Here is a 23,284-nt window from a genome sequence, read left to right as displayed (position 1 = left end):
TTACATACAGCAGCCAGAATGCTATCATAACACGTATCAATGGAATTTGATAGAAAGACTACCTACTACTCTGAACAGATGCTGTATATATATATAATCTGCTTAACGATTCTTCTTTTATTACATCTTAAAGTCGGTAATCTTTTGTGTTACGTAGAATTGATCATCTTTAAAGGTGGTCTTCGAGTGCTATTTTTCATGTTTTAGCAGGTGTCATTTTCAAAATTAGTTTTTGACACATCCGATTAAGAATCAATTAAGTAGAGTTTTATCTAATAATATTTATGAAAATAAATAATAAAAAGAGTTGAAATTGAGTTCATCGTGTCTACAGATAAGGACTTCCGATCATAAAAATATGTCTTTTTTGTATAAAGATATGTGATACTGTACATATTATCTACAACATTAATATTTCCTGTCTAAAATAGACAAATAATTTTTCACATCTAGAAACTTGCAAAAATGTTATTTTGATGGGAAGATAGGGTTTTCTAACAGACGTATTCTGGTTACTACGTATTTGTGTTGTTTGGTTGCTGTTTCATTGGTGTGTAATCCACAATCTTTTTTTTCAAATCAATATCCAATTCCTATGGATTATAGTTTACGTCATGTGCTGTACTGTGACTGTATAATTCGTTCTACATAACCCATTATATAATTCCGGCGGAAAAGATCTCATTTTAGAGTTAAAGTGGGAAGGGGCAAATTGTTGTGCAAGTAAAAGAGTTGCAGGTTGTAGATATAAAGAAACACTTTCTCGTTTCCGAACTTAAATTCCTGTGGTTAATTTCATTGAAAATAACTTCACGCCATTTGTTAAATTACCGTTGTTTAGGAAATTGTAAGCCAACCTCAACGTTTGATGTACACTTTAGAAAGATTAGATTTTAAAAAACTAAACTAAGAGAAAGACATGTTTATGGTAGCTTTGCTTTAAAGCCTTGTGAGATATTGCGCCCAACTGGTTTTTTTTCCGAGGCTGTCGACCACAGAAGGGTGCATACTAATATATTGATTAATTGGTGATTGCTTTACGCCGCATCAGCACAAAGAGGCTATATTGCGGCGATCATATAAGCTGGTCTACGTTAATACGGAATTTATAATCCACCATTGCACAATTATGCATGTTATTCTTTACATTTACATAACTTCGTAAATTATTGTGTGCCACTCTTTGTCTTTCTTTCTGTTTCCTCTTTTTCCCCAAATTGTTTACTTTACTCTAGTCTTTTTAGATAAAAAGTGGTCTTGGGTTTCTTTTTTCAGAGACTTAAAAAAACCGAAGTAACAATTGACAAGACCAATCAATATAATACGTCAGTAGAAAAACACACGAAAACGGATAAAAAATATGAAGAGACATGAGTAGGTCACATAAACATAAAAACACACGAAAACGGACAAAAACCATTCAGAGACATGCGTAGGTCACATGTAAATAACAGACAAACTTGGCAAATACTTAGCAATAATGTCATGTAGAAATTAGACTACAACCGTACCAAGTTCGAATCTCACACTTTGAACGTTCTTTGTAGTAGTTAGAACTAAGCTCAAATACCTGTGTTTGGTTCTCTTATCAACAATAATAAATGCAACTACATCTTGTGCCCATCGAATAACTCTGATTTGCTATTGTCTTGATGTAGAACAGATTTTGACAAAACTTTCGGTTTAAGATTTTGCAATTTTTCGAAACCTAAGCTCCGTGAGTAGCAGTTGACCGGACGTTAAATCCAATTTCTCGTGTAGGATGAGTACCACTGCCTCTGCACATTTAAGACACCTTGCAAAAACTATCTGAGGTTCGTATGTAACCTGTTTCAATGCAGAATTTCTGTCCCTATCCCGCAGTTTCCTATTGCAGTTTTCATTGACCACCCTTTACTCCGGTTGATATACAATGGAAATTGCAGAACCTTACGATCGTATTAATAGTTAATTTGTTCTAGTCCTGAATATGCATGAACTATTTACCACTGGACTTGTAGCAAATAAAAACCAATCAGTCAATTTTTCGGTCTCTTAACGTTAAACAATACCTTGCAACAACTCTTTAGGTGTCCACTAAGCTGACATGATTGTTGCAAGGCAAAATATCTGCCCTAGCTAGCATTTTCCAATGGCAATTTTAATAGACCGCCCTTTACCCCGGTTGCCCTTTACTTCGGTTGATATACAATGTAAATTGCAGAACCTAACGATTGTATCAATAGTTAATTTGTTCTTGTCCTGATTATGCATGATCTATTTGCCACCCAACGTTAAGCAAGCAACAATCAATCAGTTTACCTCAGTTGACCTTATTTCTGCATGTTAAATAAACAACAATCAATCAATAAAATTTTCACAAATGGATATTGGGTTCTTAACGTTTTGATCTAGAATGAAGTTTATGGATTGTTTTTTTTTCGAGAAAAAAAACCACGTGTCGTGCACAGACATCAGTATCATGATGGACTGTTGTTTGCTTAGTGTCCAGTGGCAAATATTTCATTCATTTTAGATCGAATAATCGGTATCATCCTTTTATATCATTGGAAAAAGATAAGTTCACATTTTTATGGCAAGTAAGGCTGAAAAACGAATACTTAAAAGGTGTACCATTCATGAGTGTTGGCTTATTATAACCCAGTGAAGAACCTTTTCTTAATGTTTATATTTTTCTGGCTTTACCGTCTCCTTGAATGACGGAGGAGTTGATTAGAATTCGTTTTTTCTAATTTCTCTACATTTAAAAACAAGGAGATATGGTTATGGGACGTCTATCCACCAGAGAACAAAGGTCGAGGACGGAAGCAATCATATTCAGACTAGGGAAAGGGGTAGACTTACAACTTATCTTAGTGTATGGATATTAACTCATTTAGAAAACCTTGTGTTGATCTCTTGATGTCCTTTATTATAAATTGCGTTGGTCGGATGTTGTCTCATAGAAGTTTATCCCGCATGTTCATTTATTCATAAAGCTTCATTTTTTTACAGACTCGTGTCTATATTGTCAAAGACTTGTAATTGCCTGTTTGTAGAAACTAATGTATCTGATGAAAAAATGGATACGAAAGCCCGTCAGGTCAGTAGGAAAATATTACTTCTTTAAAAGTCCCTGTTTTATTCGCGTGATTAAGAGCTTTGGCATATTTTGTAGATACTACCTCTAACTGTCTTTTTTTTACATATACCCAACCTCTTCTTTCTTTCATATTTTTAGACGCATCTAAGTTTGATAAATTTATATGCTGAAACAGTTATTATTCATACACTAATAAACAATTTCAAAACCACCTTTTAAATTACGCAAAGTATATACCATAACTCGTTATTAGACATTGATGAACAATGCTCAGTTTGCATTATAAATATTTTAAAAAAAATGTCAAACAGGACGTGACTGTCCGGCAGACTCGGTACATCTTAACATTTTCCATTACCAGGCCTTTTATAGATAGCTATGCGGTATGGGTTTTGGTTATTGTTGAAAGCCGTACGGTGACCTAGAGTTGCTATAACTTCTACGTCATTTGGTCTCTGATGGAAAGATGTCTCATTGGCAATCATACCGCATCTTCTTATTTTATATTACAAAGTTTCAAGGCCAGAATATCAGCGTTCCCCTAAAAATAGAATCTTAGTATACTAACAATAATATCGCATGTCATGAAATTGAAAATTCAGGAAAGATGTAAACTTTAACATTCATCAAGACATCTAGATTGTCATATTGATAATTGTTAATGTAACCAGAAAATAAAGAAAGACAATCCGAAATATATACTATCTCTTTGATTTTAATATCTATTTTTTTTATTATTGATTTTATACTATATGATATGTTTTTATCATGTTTATGTTTATTTATAAAATACATTGCGTAAACATGAAAAAATAATAACTATAAAATAAAGTGATACAATAAACCTTTCAAAATAGTGATTTGTGTAGTACTGTAAAAATAGCACGATTTAATGCTAGAAAGATTAGATAACTACTATTTGTAACCCCAATGTGTTTGTCGAAAAGTGTTTTAATAATATCCTACTTGATATTTTGGTTCAATTCCAATCAATAAAAACAATGCTAAACGTAAAAATGAGCGATAGGCATTGACTAATTCACGAATCCCCTGTATCGAACCCCTTAAGTGCATGTTCATCAACACGAGAATAGAAACAATCCGTTTTATGACACATTATGAATAATATAAATATGATGAGTCAATGTTATCACAGTTACTATAAATATGACCTATTTCAAGGTAGTTTCTTATTATCACCTAGTTACTAGTATTGAATTCCTTCTGCTAATTATAAAGTGTGTGCTGAATTGCGTTTTGAGCATGAAGCACAGGTTTTTGACTCCAACAAGATATTTATAAAAGTTGCAATTGAAGCAAAAGCACACTAATAAAAAGAAACTACAATGAAACCGATCATTTACAAAGTTATGGTAATGTATAATATAATTTATCTACATGTGCTTATATTTGTAAATTCAGAAACTATGTTATGTGCATATAGATATTCAAAAATATTTTTGGGTTAGTCCGGTTTGGGAAACTTCCTCACGTTTTCATCTTCAATTATTTTGAACCAACAAATTTTATTAAGTAAACGAATGTTTCCTAATGGCTATGTTCTGTGTTGCAAATGGTTGTTTTGCGTCCAAGAATAAATAAGTATTCACCGGCGGTTCATATATGATATTCCGGTAAAACGAAAAAAATACTTTTCATTACCAAGTAATCAATTCTTTTTTTTATTTCTCTGCATAATATCTTCACCGATATATCTTAAGCAAGTCAACGATGAATGCTAACTGGTTACTTGTTCATGAAAGTATCGAAAACCAGAGTATCAACAGCGGTATTGTTATAAATCATAGGTTGTCGTATGTTGATGGTGGACGATCGTCTATGGTGGCGCTTACTTGTGACGAGGAGCTATCTGATGAAACAGGTCTCCCATCAGATGGGTCCTCTTTTGATCCTCTTCTTGGCGGTTTTTCGTTGTCATGTTCTATTGAGAAAATTCGCTGTCGCATATAAACAAATGCCTTCGATTTTGGTGGTTTAGGAGGCTTGACAGGTTCTGGGATTTGCGGCGGGGGCAGAGTAAACTTTTTATGTTGTCTTTTAGGTGAGGGTGGAGTCTTTTCTTCTTCTTGCTTTTTCTTCTTTGAAAACAGTTTTTGCATAAAACCAACATTGCTTTGCGCTTTTTTATCTTCAGATGTTTTGACTTTTCGCCTTGGAACGGGAGATTTTGAAGATGCTCGATTTGAAACCGTAGGAGGACTAGGAATTCTTAATGAGGACAAGTCAAGTACATCAGACGACTGTTCGGAAACAGCGGAAACATACGAATCTGCATCGGAGCTAGCCGACGATGCTCGGGATTCGGTAATTGCTGGCAAAGACGATTTCCCTTTACGTGTCCCAACTGGTGTTTTGGGACGATCCTGATTATCCTTAACGGGAAGTTTGCTACTCGGCGTTAAATTATGTTGTGCGGAAGTATTTTTCTTTGTGGCTTGTTGGTTAGGAACGGTTGCAATTCTACCAGGTGCTGAATTAAACCTTGGCATAGTTTTACGAGTTGAAGCACTACTTTGACTCCCCATTTTTACTGTTGCTGATGCCTGCCGTGGTAGACTTTTTGACTTTAAGTCTTCTGGGCTAGGATCCGGTGGAGCTAATTTTCCCTTCAATGATGTAATAGGTTGTGTTTTTCTACTTGATTGTTTTTCCTTTCCTTTTAATTTTGATTTAGTTGAAGTATCTTTAGCCAGGTCCATGACTTGTTTTTTCCGTATATCTTCGTTGTTCTTCAGGTCAACAATATTATCGCTTGAATTTCTCGTCCAAGGAGCATCTGGAGCTGTTTTATTTGTGGGACTTTGTAGACGGTCTGAAACATTTTTTAATCTAGATATACATTCGGCCATTTTGCCACCAGTTACAACGCTTTCTGTAGCCGTTGATGCATCTTTCAGATCTTGGTGAATCGTCATTGTCTCTTTATTAGCCTTATCGGGCATTGGTCTTTGGTTAAATACGGACTCAGCAATCTGACGTGTACTGCTAAAAGTACTTGTTGATTTGTCCGTTTTCGATATGTAAAATGTCATTGTACCTTTAGAAAACAAATGGCGGAGAGGAGTCGACGTTTCCTTTTCAAATGTAAGTTTTGGTAAGGTGTTTATCCCAACATCGACGAGGTTATCCCCCTTTTCTTCCCTTGTCATTTTGAATTTGTCATCATCCGAAAACAGAATATGGTCTAATATACCTGAAGATACTAATGTTTGTGTTGATATTTCTTCCTGAACAAGATCTTCCATCGAAGTACAATCATCCACCATTTCGACGTCGTTTTCAAATAATGTTAAAGAATCAATCGATGATCTCTTTCCAAATGCAGATTCTGGTATCAAATATAATTCGTCTCCTTCAAGTTCACTCAAAAGTCCAATATATGGTAAGGATTCAGTAGACGTCGACATTTCACAGCTCTCGATTTTTCTTTCGTGGTCAGGTATATATTCCTTGGAAGTAGATACAGATTTATCATAAAGAGCAACTGTAAATGTTTGTGTCATTTCATCCGAAACAGAAGATGACGAATGGCCAAATGACAGGGCCATTGTTCCAAAGTCTCGTTTATCAACGTTGATAGGTGTGGTTGAACGTTCAACGCTATTGACCAGTTCGTGTGGACTTATACTTGTTGCGTTTTCCGCCGTCGAAACATAACTTGTATTGGTCCCTGTATTCAGTATATCGGGTGATGGTGTGGCCGTCCAAACATCGTACGAATCTGGTTTACAAAGCCGAACCCAGTCGTCCACAGTCGAAACAGATGCGTCCATCAATATTTTGTTTTCCGTGTTCGTTTCATTAGTTTCGAAAACAATGTCAACTGTTGTTTGTGCATCCTGACATCTTATTTTATCTGTTAATGTTTCGTTGTCGTGTACAATAATGACAGTGTCAACCCCTACATCTTTATGGTGCACAACTTCTGTATATGTTGCTTGGTCCATAGATGTAATGTGATTTGTTTCGACACAGGAATCTACGTATAAAGGTCTTGGCGGAGATATACCCGTATTTATCATTACAGGTTTTGGAGTTTCGGTCCATTGGTCCATTGAAACAGGGACTGGTGTACCCGTTTCTTTATCACAGAGAACTAGTTCATTAGTCTCTGTGGAAGAGTCGACCATGCTTACTTGTAAAGATGAGGTAGACGAAAGACTTGTATTTGATCCCGACCCTTTCCCCTTGAATAATTTTGAAAAGAAACTGGCACCCCCATGCCAACTTTTTCGATTTTCTGATGCATCTTCCATTGCCTCAGTTTGAGATTTCTGGTTTCTGACATCAACTGGTCCTGTGTTTATATTTTTATCACATTGATCCGGTACGATCTGCACGCCTTGGTCACAGTTTATTGGATGACTCATGCCAGTTCCAATTTCTTTGGTTTCACAACCTTCAGTACAGACTGCACGTTCTGAAGTCTGTAAAACCTCAGTCCACGTTCCTGTTGTATTTTGAGTAACTAATGGCATGGTGGTCTCGTTGTCCACGAGTGTTATTTGAGGAGTTGTTGTTGATTGGTCAGTTTGTCCTGTATAGTCTGTTCCTGCAATTTTGCTTGATCTGTGTACTATTGGCGTTTGTGTAAGAATTGATGATGTTTCAATCACAGTTTGAGAAGAAAAAGTTCGTACAGCTGGCGGAGCTGTCAATGTACATTTTTCACTAGTTGGGACAACTGGTTTCATTTCACAAGTGGTCATTGTCGTTTTATGACGCATGCGCTTACGAGGTGGCTCTGCGACCGTAGATTTGGGTGTTTCAATGGTAATAGGATCAAGACCAATTGACCTGACTATTTTTTCGTCAATAACATCATCACAGGAGAAGCTTCGTGAAACAGGAGCAACATTGGTTGTAAATCCATGACTAATGGCAATATTTTCATTTGACAAAGATATGTCAGTTTGAACCCGTCGGCTTCTAATCATACTTCTACGCATTCGCCTCCATTCTTTGCCACTTTTATCTAAGCTGTTCATAAGAATAATTTCTTGGATTTTTGGTGCCTCTCCAAATTCAACGGGAGTTGGTTTGTCTTTTAGTTCTTCGCAGCAACTGACACATATTCCAGAACTTTGGGATCCTGCATCGGTTACAACTTGTAATGAACTATCGACCATTTTAACCTTATTTGTATTCTGGTCCTGATATCCATTAGAAAGTTGAGGATTTGTTCCTGTAAATTTATCACGGAACGTAAGGGGTTCTGTGTTAACTTCTTTCTGTGCAGACTTTGTAAATGTTGTTTGGGTTGATAAATGTTTAGATTCCTTTTGGTTTTGTTTCACAAAGTCACAGTCAATAGTCTCTGATTGGTCCGTTTGCGTTTCTGATGTGACAAGTTCTGCCGTTCGACAGGAATCAGACAAGTTTTCTTCAGAATTATTATTATTGACATTCAATGTTCCAAATGACACGGAACCTGGAACAAATCTTATCATTTGTGGCTGAAAGTCTGGAGGCACGACAGGTAATCCTGGATCCAACAATGAAGTCAACTTCTCTTCCATTTCTTTCTTAAGAAGAAGCATTTCGACTCCTCTATCAGCCATTACAATTTCCGCCAGGTTACATGCACTTTGTAGTCCGTCTGCATTTTCCTGTAGCCATTCCCTATTGTTCACAAAATTAATAGCATCTTCACTGAAGAATGATTCAACTTTTTTCAGCAATTCTTTTTCTGTTTGTCTTACTTGTTGTATGTAACTAATCGCTAAGTCTCGTATATTCTCGCGCGTTTCTTTTATTGTCTTTTCGCATTTATCTATCATTCCGATTCGTTCTGAAACATCATCCAGACGCTTTTTACATTTGTCCAACAAAGTTTCCATAGAATTTTTATATCGTGAATATCCATCTGTGAAAGAACAAATTTCGTGGTCTCTGTGTTCTTGAAATGTGCAGACGACACATATACACGTGTCACAAGGGTCACAATAAAATCGGACTATTTCCTCTGGATGTTCTTTACATTCAATATCTTTTTGACCTTCAATGTCAATTAAAGTATGATCGTGAGTGACCTTAGTAGTTGAATGAAGTTTTACACAACTTTTACATAGCAGTTTTGAACAGTCAAGACATTTTGATGATGCGTTATTGCCTCGATTACCGGATGGACATATTTCGCATGGTGGTACTGTCGACGGTCGTCGTCGATCTATTATTTCTGTAAGATTCGAAAGAAGAAAGTTATCCGGAAGACGTCGTATACTTCCAGACGGGAGCTCTGTCTTTTTTCTACAAAGAGGGCATGTTATGTTACGATTATAAATAGCAAAACGAGATCGGGAACTTTCTGCATCTAAATGTTGCTGTAGGCAGTCAAAGCAAAATGTATGAAGACATGACAAAGTTTTGGGATTTTTAAATGGTTCCAAACAAATTTTGCAGGATAGAAATTGGTCAGATATTTCTTTCATAAGCTTATGATTTTTCGCCATGGTTAGATTGCTGTAATTTGTACGATATGAAAATGTAGGCTTTAACAACACACGTTTTAAACAAAACCTGTTAAATGATAACAACGGCGTATGTTGCCAACACTGTAATATAAATTTACGGATTGAAAACGTATGTTTTAAAACAAGTATGTGTATAATCTGTAACAACGAATTGTTGCTGCTATTGAATTCTGGGACTAGCACTATCGAATGCAGAAGATTATCCAAAATCCCCAATATAATCCAAGTGGTGCATGATTATTTATTTTGACGTCATAGTCACAGCAGGTATTCTTGTTCTTTATTTTGATTCCTGATTATATAAAGAAATTTTTTATCATTACAAATATCTTTAGAGTAAACGAAGAAATCTACATGACTTATGACTTTTCATTTGCTCTGATTGGAGTTCGCTGTTTGATAAGTCGCCTTCCTTATGTTTTTCGTGATTCCTATCACCCGTATGTTCAATGTTCTGAAGAAATTTTATCTCTTTAATTTATTTTGAAGTGATCCTTGTTATATAAATTTGGCGTGCGATGAGCGGAAATCTGTAACAATCTATAACTTCTTCTAAGATAATAAATCTGAAATCAGACAAAATAAAAAAATTGATAACATATTTACCGAAATAAGAGAATACTAGTCTGAGAATAAGATAGATATTTTTTTCAATACTCTTTTCTTCCAATATCACCTGCTTTCTAGAAGTTACACGGTTTTTGTCATTTCTCATATTTCTGGTGCGAATTTAAGTTTAAACGAACAATTTGTCATTATAATTATGTTTCCTTTGTGGAAATCTGGTTTACAATTATTATGGTCTCTAAACGCCGATATCAAAAGGGAGAGTTTTTTAAATCCGCCACTTATTCATATGCCTGTCCAAAATCATATCTTTATATTTTGCCATTTGAAGAATTTTGTGTTGAATGCAGATCGTTGATAGTTTTTTTTTATTTATTTACAACTTTCTAAAGCTTGGTATATTGTATGAAAACCTGTTCATTGTTAGGTGACCGTATGCTGCCGTCCAGATATATTTTAGTAATATTTGTCGTTGGTTTGCTGTCTTATTGACGTATAGCCACATATCCTTTTATTCATTATGCAAATAAAAATGACAGTCTTTCTTATTGGGAAAATCATAACGATATTGTTTTATAATTGTTTTTTTTTTCGTGTACGCATTATTTCCACGAACAGAGAGTGCGTGTTGCCTTAAAACTGAACTCTTGATCACTAACAAATTAAAAGGGGACGGATATTTTCAATGGTTCACGTTTGACCTTTTGCTTTTGTGCGTTAAATCCAGATTTAATGTCTGTCATATTGAAACTACCATAAATTTGCACTGTGCAATTGACGAATAGATACAACAGAACTTTATTTTACATGTAATGATTTGTGAATATATAACATGTAGAAGATATTAGGAATTATCAAAATTATTGGGCAGTACATCAAACCACAACAACCCGACTCCTCCGAGAAGAAATAGGCACACTTTTATGAGGCGCCGTTTTACTATTTATTCCTTATTTTCTGATATCAAAAAATATTTCTTGATATCAAAAAATTGAATTCCTGATATCAAAAAATGATTTTTTGATATCAGGAAATATTTCTTGATATCAAGAATTCGATTTCTTGATATCAGAAAATATTCTTTATTTCTTGATATCAAGAAATCGATTTTCTGATATCAAAAAATAGAATTTTTGATATCAGAAAATCATTTTTTGATATCAGAAAATAGGTAATAAATAGTAAAACGGCGCCTCATACACATTAAGGCAAACAACAAAGAAAAACGCACGGTCTAGAAAGGCTGACTTTATTTGATACGAGTAAAAATGTCAGATTACTTTTGTGCTGTTTTATGTACCAAGTCAGGAACATGACAGTTGATTTCCATTCCTTTGATGTGTTTCAGCTTTTGATTTTGCCATTTGTTAAGGGACTTTCCGTTTTGAAATTTCCTTGGAGTACGGTATTTTTTTTACCACACTTATACTCGAGATATTTGAAAATATGTCCGATAATGTAATGCATAACCCGTAATTGAACTTCTAATCTTTCTTTGGTATCACGTTAGTATCCATGAGTACATGTACTTTAACTATCAAAAAAATTGTTGATTTTATTTTACTCCGAACTAACACTATAAAGATATTTAAACGTGATTACAAAATATATTATCATAAGTTTCTAAAACTATACGTTGAATTATTTCTGAAGAAATAAAAATAAAAACTATGCTGAGTTTTTAATTATCTCTGTACTGCATGCGAGGTTGAACATTTTAACAAGTTGCGTAGATTTCATAATTATAGCCTTATCTTTTTTAAATTAAGTGTTTAAACATAATACTTTCATGTCAAGTTACAGATGATATCACAGATTTTTGGAAAGATTTTCGTACAAATTCAGCTAAAACAAAATCAAAAAAATATCTTTTAAAAAATTCCCCCACTCCCCAAAAAACTGTTTATTGTTGCTTGATTTACCGTTTAGTTGATGTATTATAATCATAGGGTCACCAGTAGAATTTATGATCGTGAAATCTCGCCTTCGAAGGCGAAACCGTTGTCGGTTTCATCAACATTTAGGTTAATATATAAGTCTGTGGTGAAAATGTTTTAAGACACTCTTTTCATTTTCATATTTTTATACTATAATTGACATAGTTTGGATTTCTTCAAATTTATTTATTTTCATTTTTAATAAAACTGAGAATGGAAATGGAGAATATGTCAAAGAGACAACAACCCGACCAAAGAGCAGACAACAACCGAAGGCCACCAATGGGTCTTCAACGCAGTTCACGTTTTATGAATTTGGTGCGTCCGATTAGCTTTTTTTGGCTTATCATTATCAGGAACGCTCAAACAGAAAATAATGAAAGTCAATGATATATAAACACTTGAGTACTTGCGGAGCTAATTTTCGTTTTTATGCCCCACCTACGATAGTAGAGGGGCATTATGTTTTTCGGTCTGTGCGTCCGTTCGTCCGTCTGTCCCGCTTCAGGTTGAAGTTTTTGGTCAAGGTAGTTTTTGATGAAGTTGAAGTCCAATCAACTTGAAACTTAGTACAAATGTTCCCTATGATATGATCTTTCTAATTTTAATGCCAAATTAGAGTTTTGATCCCAATTTCAATGTCCACTGCACATAGTAAATGATAGTGCGAGCGGGGCATCCGTGTACTATGGACACATTCTTGTTGGGGATATTCAACCATAACTACGGTTTAAATGATGAATGCACACATCGAAGTCATTGACCCTATTATCATTTCTCATTCTTTAAATAGAAATGGTTTGGCAACAACATATCGATTTTTTATTTTTTATTTTTTGGTTTAATCTGATAATTTTTAGAAAAAAAATTCTGTTTATCGGTAAAAAATAAAACAACCAAAACGTCATAAATCTATGGTTGATTGAAGGATAACAAAGAGTGTTGGTTGTTCTTTACCCAAGTAGCAAAAAAATGAATGAGATACCTGGATATGATGTGAAAAGGATTCAGACTGGGCATAGAAGTGGAACGAATTTTAAACTTCTTCGGGAAATTTAATAAAATTTCAATCAACACGAATGCACAAGATATAATCTGCATCTTGTATCTATTTTAGCCATTATTTGTTTCAAAATGACAGTGAAAAGATGTGGCACTTCATCCCTCTTTTAACTTATACGGGAAATATCTGGAGAGTTGGGAAGGGCGGAACTTTAGCCTCGCTTTGTCTCTTAATGATCGTACTCGTAACGAATGATGCTGGGGTCGACTCTTTTTTACTAATTAATTCAGATTTTTTAAATTACTTTAGCATACATTCATAACGAATGCAACTCAGACTATTGATAAACGTAATAACATTAAAATTCAGTTTACAAAATCACCAGATAATATCTTTCTCTCTGTGTCTATTTAATCTTTGATGGGTTTTTTTCAGACATCAATTTATTTGTTTCAAAATGTCTGGAAAAGAAATGAAACTACTTCTTTGAAAGAGAATTGCTATGCGATATAACTTCCTTAATGTACAAAAGTCTATTTGTATCTGAAACTGGAGCAGTTTGTTACGAAATCCGTAACGATACCTCGCGGGCCACTTCATTACTTCATTGATAGGGGTGCCGCTGGGGTTCTGTTACCCCACCCTTTTCACATAATTTACATTTTAAAAATGTATACCTTTTCATATATTGCGTAGGTAAAAATGTGTGTGACCTTTTCCCATATTGGTTGGGTTTCGTGTGATATGTTGGAAAAGTGGAATACCAAAGTGTTAAAAGAGGAAAAAAATTGTGGATAAAAACACAGCCGGGAACACAAGTAAGATGACTTTCGGCTGTGAAAAAAATTACAGGGCTTTTTATATAACAAGTAATGGGAACTTTATTGACCTTATTATATATTTCTGATAGTTCTCCCCACCTATTCACATATTTTAAGCTGGAAAATGTGACCTATTCCAGCGACACGTCCTATCACCTTGTATATAGGAAGTGGCTCCCCGAGAATTATACTGATTCAACATATATCAAATAAACGATTTATGGTTTGACAATGTAACAAAGTTGGACCTGGAAGGGGAGCTACATGTATACTGCGCTAAATACTACAAAAAAAACAAGGGTTGAGATCTCACTAACATGTTTAACCCCACCACATGTTTGCGCCTGTCCCAAGTCAGGAGCATCTGGCCTTTGTTGGTCTTGTATGTTTTTTTTTAATTTTAGTTCATTTATATATTTAGGAGTTTAGTATGACGTCCATTTTTACTGAACTAGTACACATTTTTGTTAAGGGGCCAGCTGAAGTCCGCCTCTGGGTGAGGGATTTTCTCGCTGTGTTGAAGACCCATTGGTGACCTTCGGCTGTTGTTTTTACTCTTTGGTCGGGTTGTTGTCTCTTTGACACATTCCCCATTTCCATTCTCTATTTTAATACTTAAGAAAATAAATGTATATGCCATAAAAAAAAAAAGAAAAAAAAAGAGTGACATGAAGTTAATTCTCCTCAATGGAGGTAAAAAAAAGCACAAACAGGAGATTATTTACTCCGAGAGAAAAATATAAAATAATGTTTTGCATGACAACATCATGATTATCAGCGGAAGTAAAAAAAATATAACGTATTCGGCCTTTTCGCAAACACTGCTTCTTGTCGATGTATTTTGCTGATAAAAAAAACTTACATGCATTTGATACGTTTTATTATTCAAGCGTGGGAGTGAACAAGATAATTTGTAACATCTTTCTCCGCGTGAGAGCTTCATTACACTGGAATTTACAAGATTAGAGCGAGTTAACTTATCCTGAACTTGACATGACTTTGGCTAATATTTTTTCAAAACTTCCCGATCAATGAAAAAAATTGCTTCATCAACAAATTTTGTATGAAGAGTGGAAATCACGAAAAGCTTGATTTAACACAAAAGACAACACTCGATAGGGTTCAATTCTACAAATTGCAGGTTGTTGTTGCTATGGCAATAAGCACAACATAATCTGCTGATCATTATTTCCTCGTTTAACTGTCATTGTTTTATTGCATTAAACAGCGTAATTACAGATAGGGAATCACTTTCAAATTGATTAGCATGTTCTTAAAGTAATTGATTTGCCAGATATAATTGTATAATGATAGACAACGAATATTACAGATTTCATATGTTTTGCTGTTCAAATCACAATAACGAGAAAAGTACAAATTATTAATGTGAATCTAAAATTCAAAGCCTTATATCCCAAGCTGTGGTACCACTTGAGCAAGGATGAAAAAAAAACATTTTGCTTCAGAGTATATCAAAAGTTCAGCAAAAGGGGAAAGAAGAAACTATAAAGCGGTCTAATACTTGAGATTTAAAAGCACTGACAAAACCCAACACCAGGTGTACACGTAACAGGTTATCATAAAATTTCAATCGTTATGTTCCACTAATGACATCAGCAGCAATCTACACCAACCACCTGTATAAAAAATAAGAAGATGTGGTATGATTGCCAATTAGACAACTCTCTGCCAGACCAAACGACATAGAAGTTAGCAAATATAGGTCACCGCAAGGCCTTCAATCGTGAGCAAAATCCATACCGTATTGCAAGCAATAAAATGCCCCGAAATAACAAATGTAAATCAATCAAAACGAGAAAACTAACAGCCTGATTTATGTACAAAACAAAAACAAATATGATGTACAGCAACAAACAACAAGCACCGACTTACAGGCTCCTGACTTGGGACAGGCATATACAGAATGTTGAGGGGTTAAACATGTTTGATTGTTTGCGGGCGCCCAACCCTCTCCTAACCTGGGACAGCAGTCCTACAGCGAGACACAATAACAAACTGTACAATACAATAAACGGAGAACAAATATGATAAACAACAACAAACGACAACCACTCAATTACAGGCTTCTGAATTGGAACAGACACATTTAGAATGTGGCGGGGTTAAACATCATTGCGGGCGCCTAACCCTCCGATGAATGTGACCACTTGTCCATAATAACCATTTCTACCATTCATTTTGAATTGTTTCTACCTTTATATTCCACATTATGGACTGGGTGCATGATTCTTAAATAATTTCTTCGATACAACGGGGTACCGATGGTCAAAATGCAAGAGTGTAAAAACAAATTATATCCCCAGCTGGTATTTGAAATATTTGAAAATGGGAATAAAACAAAACACTCTATTGTTTTTAATGGCTAACGGTAGTTTGAAATATAGGTTGAGTACAATTTATTATAGATGGTGGATAAAGGATTTTGAAAAATGGAGCATTCGACATGTTTTCCTCTTCAGACGGACCCATCTTAATCCTCTTCTTTCTATTGTTAATGTTCATGTTGGTGTTAAAACACTGACTGCTACATGTAGATGACCGTTGCTTTATGAAGTAACTTATAATGAACATTTTATAACTAATATATTTGGCTCTGGTTCTTTAACCATGTATACAATGCCAAAAATGTCTAGGATCATAGAGAGTATACGCCAAATGGGTGGACGTTTCAGACATATTTAATATAGATGTTGCCAAATGTATGTAACATTGTTATAATGATAAAATAAGTTGAGAAATAAACATCAATGAGACAGCAGCCAAACCTACATAATCTAATTGAAAGTAGACATTTAGATGTCTATGACTTTGTCATTGATAGAAAGCGCGGGTCCAGATTTTTTTAATTGGATTAGGGAGGATACAATCAATTTGCTTTGGTCAATTTTAATGTGATTCTTCCCAAGAAATGAGTCCAAATCCCGGAATTCAACTGTGGAATCATAAATGATAGACAAACGATTAGGTGTAGCATGTTCCAAGTCGAACTGAGACCTGGTATAATAGAGGCGAAAGGTACCAAAGAGTAGTTCAAATTCATTAGTCGAAAAAAAAAAATGACAATGCCATGGTAACAAAACGAAAAACGACCAAAAGACAAATACATTTAAAACACAATATACAGAAAACCAAAGACTGAGCAACACGAACCCAACAAAAATTGTGAATAAATTCAAAATAACTAAAGAAAGCTTTTTACTCGGAGAATTTCTAATTTCTAAAAAAAGGCTAAAATTTACCTTTTGAGTAAGGATAGAATTTTAAAATGTAACTTGAGTTAAATGTTTTGCTTTTGGATCAGATATACTTTACTATATAAAATAAAAAGATGTCGTCTGATTGCGAACGAGACAACTATCCACCTGAGACGTATGTTTTAATAATGATCGAACAAAACAGATAATATAAAATAAATTAATTTCCACAATTGCCATATTAACTTCTCGTTTGTTTCTAAAAATAATTCTTAAATGCTAAATTTAAAAGAAACAATTTTCATGCCAGACAGTATTTTAAATTGTAAACCGCCTACAATAATTAAAACTTCGTCATGAAACAAACATGCGTTCATTTTAATGAAAAAATGTACCCTGCAGATAGAGTATTCCATTCTGTTTTCTATTTATGTTTTTTCGCTCATTATAATGAAAATTTACAATAAACAAAGATGCACCTGTGAACACGTCGAACACATACTGAATAACGCCACGTCACATTGCATTGCGACTGCTTCAATTGTGAAATAAATACACCTAATGCATATATATGAAAATAATCATGCCGAAGCATGTAATTATTGGGTGCTATCGATCTGTGACATGATTTCTTTAACTTTATCGAAATCACAAAGAGCATATGATCTTTAGTATTAATACGACAGATCAGCGTCTCTTTAACATGAATAAGGGAGCTACCATTTGATTTTTATGGGGGGGGGGGGGGCTAGGATGACAAATTGTGTCCTGCTTTTTTTTAGTTGTAATCTCTGTCCTGCCTTTTTATTTTTCACTCTATTCGGTCCTGCTTTTTTTTTAAAGTTTATCCTGACTTTTTTTTTACCTAAATTGTCATCCTGACTTTTTTTTTGCAAGTGTCTCATCCTGCCTTTTTTTTTACTCAAAACTCCTGTCCTGCCTATTTTTGTCAAATTTCATCCTAGCCCCCCCCCCCCCCCCCCCCCCCCCCCCATAAAAATCAAATGGTAGCTCCCTAAAGGGGGAATGAAATATACCCTTATAAAAGTAACCATTAAACCTGTGAGACAGAAAATGACATATAGAGTTTAATAACCGCTCCGAGTCTAAGCAAGTTATGAATTCAACAGGGACTAAACCACATCCCTTAATGGACTAAAATACTAAGAAACAACGACAACCACTGACGATGATCCAACTTTTGGACATATTTATTAACATATGGCAAAGTCTCTTATCCGCCATAACTGAATTGATGATGCTACTTAAATGTAATTAACAGGTGCTTCAAATGATTGATATTACAGAAATGAGAGTAAATTATCGAAAGATTCAATAACACAAAATTGCTCTGTTGTACAGCACATTATTTCTTTGGCTTCACCTTGTGATGTGACGTGTTGATTGACAAAGCTTAATTTGTTTTAATTTTTTCCACATGGAAGAGAATATTAAGTAGATATATATGATTAAAGGGTGCTTCAAATTTCCGTGTCTTTTGGTCTCTTGTGGAGAGTTGTCTCATTGGCAATCATACCACATCTTCTTATTTTTATATTCAGTTTGTACAAAGTCTGTTCAACTTTTGTTTTCAAACTTTGCTACAGAGGTCTTTGCGAGTACCTATCAGAGATGTCCTGAAACCTACATGACTTATTATAAAAATGTCAAAACAATAGACTTATTAAAATGAATATTAACGATATAACAAATATCCAAAAAACAATGTATAGCCGTTAACATTGCAGTTCAAAAAATATATTGAAAACTAAAGTTGTTGGTGACAAGGTTTACACTTCGGGCTTTGATGCTTTAAACGTTTGATGTTTTTGGCTTTGTTACTTGGCGCTTACCTGATGGAGAACATCTCTCGGTGTCATACATATGATAATTCAGTCATAGTTTTGACTATTAAGCATTTAATTTAATTTCACAAGTATTCTTAAAAAAACATTAAATCGTACATTCCGCAAGGGAAATTTTCATATCTTCTAGAAGGTAAAATTAATTTCTGTATTGAACACGGATTTTAATTCTTACAGCAAGAATTATACTACCATCCCACCCCTAAAAAAACCAAGAGAAGCGTAAAATAAAATGGCACAAAGCATCAATATACACATTTCAACTAATATCTTATACAACAAACCTTCACATCAGTTAAAATTCAAAATGTTTTTAAAAAGTCAAAGTATGACATGTCCAATATAAAAAAAACACGAAAATTTCATGAAAACGATATATGGCAAAGTAAAAACGAATGTGTTAAAACTGAATTTAAATCTTAGACCGTCTCCTCAAAGAACCGTCAAAATAGTGTAATTTCAAAATAGTGTAATTTTGACATTTTGGAAATATGGTATTGATGACAAGTCTTTAATAGTATCTCTTAAATTCAAAATTTGGTCAGATCAGATCATTTCAGTATCAAAACACTATTTCAAGGAAGGCTGCTTCCAAGAAGAATTCTAAACTAATATTCCAGATTACAACGAGTCTTTTTATAAGTTTATAAGCATTTGACCAATATATATTGTAGAACACAATTATTATTAAAAATAGCAGGAGAAATGAGAATAAAAGTTAGACTGAATTACGATACTTACAATGATGAAAACTATATAATCCAAAAATTATGTTTTGATTTTGTAAATCTATGATATATTTAGAGAATAACTATTTCTAAAGCATCATAATGCCAAAGATCCATCTGATTATATACGAATGGTTGTAGTGGATGGCTGTCGATAAATGATTAACTTCACAGTTAATTCTATATTACACGTGGGTGCACATGATGAAAGTATTAAAACTGGCATTTTGTCACAAATAATATGCTCTCTTCCTTGTTTGTTTCAGATAGTGTTATCTTGAAAAGGTTGGAGCGGTAATGACCTAAGAATATATGACGAAAACATAGACAAACTGACCACCTTCTACAAAATGAATTAATAAAGAAATTCTATTCCTCTTGATTAAGCTTTTGTACTCAATAATTTATTCCATTTTTTAGAATGGGAAAGACTTACAGCTTGATACATGTATATATTATGTGAAGACACTGGTTGGTCTATGGTTAAAAACAGTACTTTAATTTTTGACGTTGGGGTGTTGTCTCTAACTCGAAATTTAATTTTATTCACGAAAACTTTCCACGGATAAACTAACCAAAAAGTATGTATGCAAGTACATTTTTCAAAAATACTGGACAAAGACGAATCAAAATCAATCAAGTGCATGCATATCTTTGGTGACCTTCATAAGGGCAAACAAAAACAACTACTAGTACAAAATCTAATATTCGTCAGTATTTTTTTTTTTCAAATAATGAAAATGTGCGCCAATGTTCCCAAATTAACCCAGTTTGTTTTTTGTTTTAGAAATGATTAGCTGTGGATTTGCATTAATTACGAGACGGGATATATCCCACCGAGGACAAAAAGACTGTAATTTTTAATCTTTAACAGCTACAACAAGAATATGTGTCTTTATGACACCATATCCCTGCTCTTATGACACCATACCCCTGCTCTTATGACACCATACCCCTGCTCTGATGACACCATACCCCTGCTCAAGTTTTCTTTCAATTTTCAGTAAAATCACGGTCAACCAGCATATACTTCAGAATGTTCTAAATCAGTTCAAGTTGGTGTGACCACAACTTCATAGCAAACCTTAACGCAAACTTTCACCTAAAAGTAGACGGATAAATGGTCGGACGCACAGACAATAAAACGTAATACACCCTTCTATCTTAGGCTGGATATATAGACTGCAGATTAACATTTTAATGTTTTCCACGAAAAGTCTGCTACATAATGTTTTCTATTTTATTGTCTTAAGACATGGGTTTATATGAAAAATAAGGAGATGTGGTATAATTGCCAATGAAACAACTCTCCACCAGAGGCCAAATGACATAGAAGTTAACAACTATAGGTCACCGTACGGCCTATTTAATGTCTATTTAATTTCTTTTGAAAATTGACTATTCAAAGCACAATAGAATTTCTATCACCGCGACTGTAGAAGCTTATTATAACAAACATCGAATATTGCTGAAATTGCTATAAGCCGATTTACCAATAAGTACTCAATTAAGTGACCAATGGAGGGTGCTAAACTATCAAATTAAATAAAGCTGCTATCAGATAACCACTGATGCCATTTCTTGCATGTTCCAGAGTAAATATCCTTACTTTGCACTCTAAATACCTGTCCCATAGGTATTTACTACCGTCTATTAGTTTCGAAACATTACCATGATCTGCGGGTTATATTAAACAGATAGTGTATTTGTTGCAATGAACCATTGTAAGTTGTCAGAACATATCGCTATTTATATATTAGCGATAGTTAATTAGTAGTTTTAAATTGGTTTGGCACCCTTCATCATTGCTTTTATAGCTACATAAAAAGCAATGGTAACCGAATGTTCCTGTCAGCTTGTATAACATATTTTGACACAATAATACAGAAAATAACAGAAACATTGTTGAATTTTCATTACTTGATTTTTTTTGTATAATTATCGAATGTTCAATGTTCCAAGTTCTGACAAGAAGAGACTCAAGAACCTTTGATTTTGATGAAAATTTGACTTGATAAAGAAGATTTGCTTTTGTTATAAAGTTGGGACAACCCCTTTATTTTTAAATTGAGATGACATTTTATGTTGTACTAGTAATGGTATCGTATTATGTACATACAATCCTCGTCCTAAATTTTAAGTACTATTCTAAATCGAGTTTTACTCTTAATAAAAAGAAAGAATTAAAATGAAACTTTTCCTTTGCCTACATACCATATCTCGTTCCATATTTAAATAAAAACCTGCCCAACGCAGCTACCAACAGTGGGACCACCAACTCAAACAAAGGAATTAAAAACACAAAGTTATTCAAAATATATTAAAGTTATGCTTTAGTCTTTGTTTTTTTTTAATTCGTTATATGTCCTATCGATTCTGGAGGATCTCATTTGTCTTTTTCCTATGAATACTACATTCTTCACACTAAATACAAAATTGCAGACCTTAATTTCATAGTTATTTCATACAAACTTGAAACTGTTACACCAAAGTTAAAATAACTATTTTATTTTAAATTCCAACATTTTTCTCTCCCGTTAAAGTACATGAAAATTGATGGAAGATCCTGAGAACTACTGCAGTCTAACGGTAGATGTAGTAAATTTGTAAAAAAAAAATCCTGGGTGGATAAAATTGTTGTTGCAACAAAATTCAGCGAGAGAGTACTGAACTTGTGGTTTAAATATAGCAAAATGTACATACCTTCTGTTTCCCCTAGTTGGTTATCCGTTACAAGCTAATCCTGAAAGCGTGATTGCTTCTATGACTTCTATGTATCCCTGAGTTCGGTAATACTAATGTATATAAGCTTGATTGCTGTAAGCGATGATGAGTCTGTATGATCAGCAAGGTTATCTGTTTTACAACACTTTGCCTCGAATACGGTAGTTTATTCACCTGAAATATAATATAAGTTAAAAGAGATATAAAAAGATTTGAAATATTTATCATAAGCTCTTGAAAAATATTTCACACTGTTTTATCATCAATTTCTCTGACCGTAAAGAATTTAATGTATATGATGTTCTAAATTAAATATACAAGCCAGCACATAAAGTCCTGGGGCATTCTGTTAGAAGAAAAAGTATCAAACAACAATATGTCTGCGAATGAATCCTTTGGTCCTATTAAATGTATGTTGAATAAGAATCCGTACTTTTGATTGGCTAACAACAATCGATATGCATTCAATATCTAAGATTTTATTTCCAAACAAAATTTAACATTCCTGACAGCACTTCCCTTGACAATGTCAGTTGTAAAAGCGTTGATTGTGCCTCAATTTTAGAGTGGCTCCATAATAATCGGTCAATGCTCTAACACCCAAATAAAATTACTGTGTATTTTAAGAAAGTTTAAACCTTAGCTTCTAGCCGAAGTAATGCATATCTTCGCTATTTTATTTGCTTATTGTCAGCTTAACTCTAGTTTTGGCTTGTAATACGACGGAAGACAAAAAGAGGCATTTAATTCGTAAGTTAATATGCTTCGTGGTCTTAAAAATGTCCTGATTACTTGATATTAGCAAGGACTTCTTATGCTTGGAATCAATTACACTCGTGTTGAATTCA

The 23,284-nt window shown here is 34.0% G+C and overlaps 1 protein-coding gene across 1 annotated transcript in view; it reads right to left on the bottom strand.

Annotated features, from left to right (window-relative positions):
- Positions 1 to 3,779: 3,779 nt before the first annotated feature.
- The window catches only part of LOC127724176 (uncharacterized), a 31,029-nt gene continuing 11,524 nt past the window's right edge, over positions 3,780 to 23,284 (bottom strand). The window contains exons 2-3 of the mRNA XM_052231066.1: positions 22,416 to 22,610; positions 3,780 to 10,142 (exon numbers count right to left, since the gene is read on the bottom strand). Of these exons, the coding sequence (XP_052087026.1) occupies positions 4,885 to 9,555 (4,671 nt within the window). The 5' untranslated portion in view covers positions 9,556 to 10,142; positions 22,416 to 22,610 and the 3' untranslated portion in view covers positions 3,780 to 4,884. The remainder of the gene's footprint in view (positions 10,143 to 22,415; positions 22,611 to 23,284) is intronic.

The sequence above is a fragment of the Mytilus californianus genome, unplaced genomic scaffold (assembly GCF_021869535.1).
Source record: "Mytilus californianus isolate M0D057914Y unplaced genomic scaffold, xbMytCali1.0.p SCAF_14, whole genome shotgun sequence".
Taxonomy (NCBI): Eukaryota; Metazoa; Mollusca; class Bivalvia; order Mytilida; family Mytilidae; genus Mytilus; species Mytilus californianus.
The sequence above is the reverse complement of the archived record's forward strand: the minus strand, read 5'-3'. Positions and strand labels throughout refer to the sequence as shown.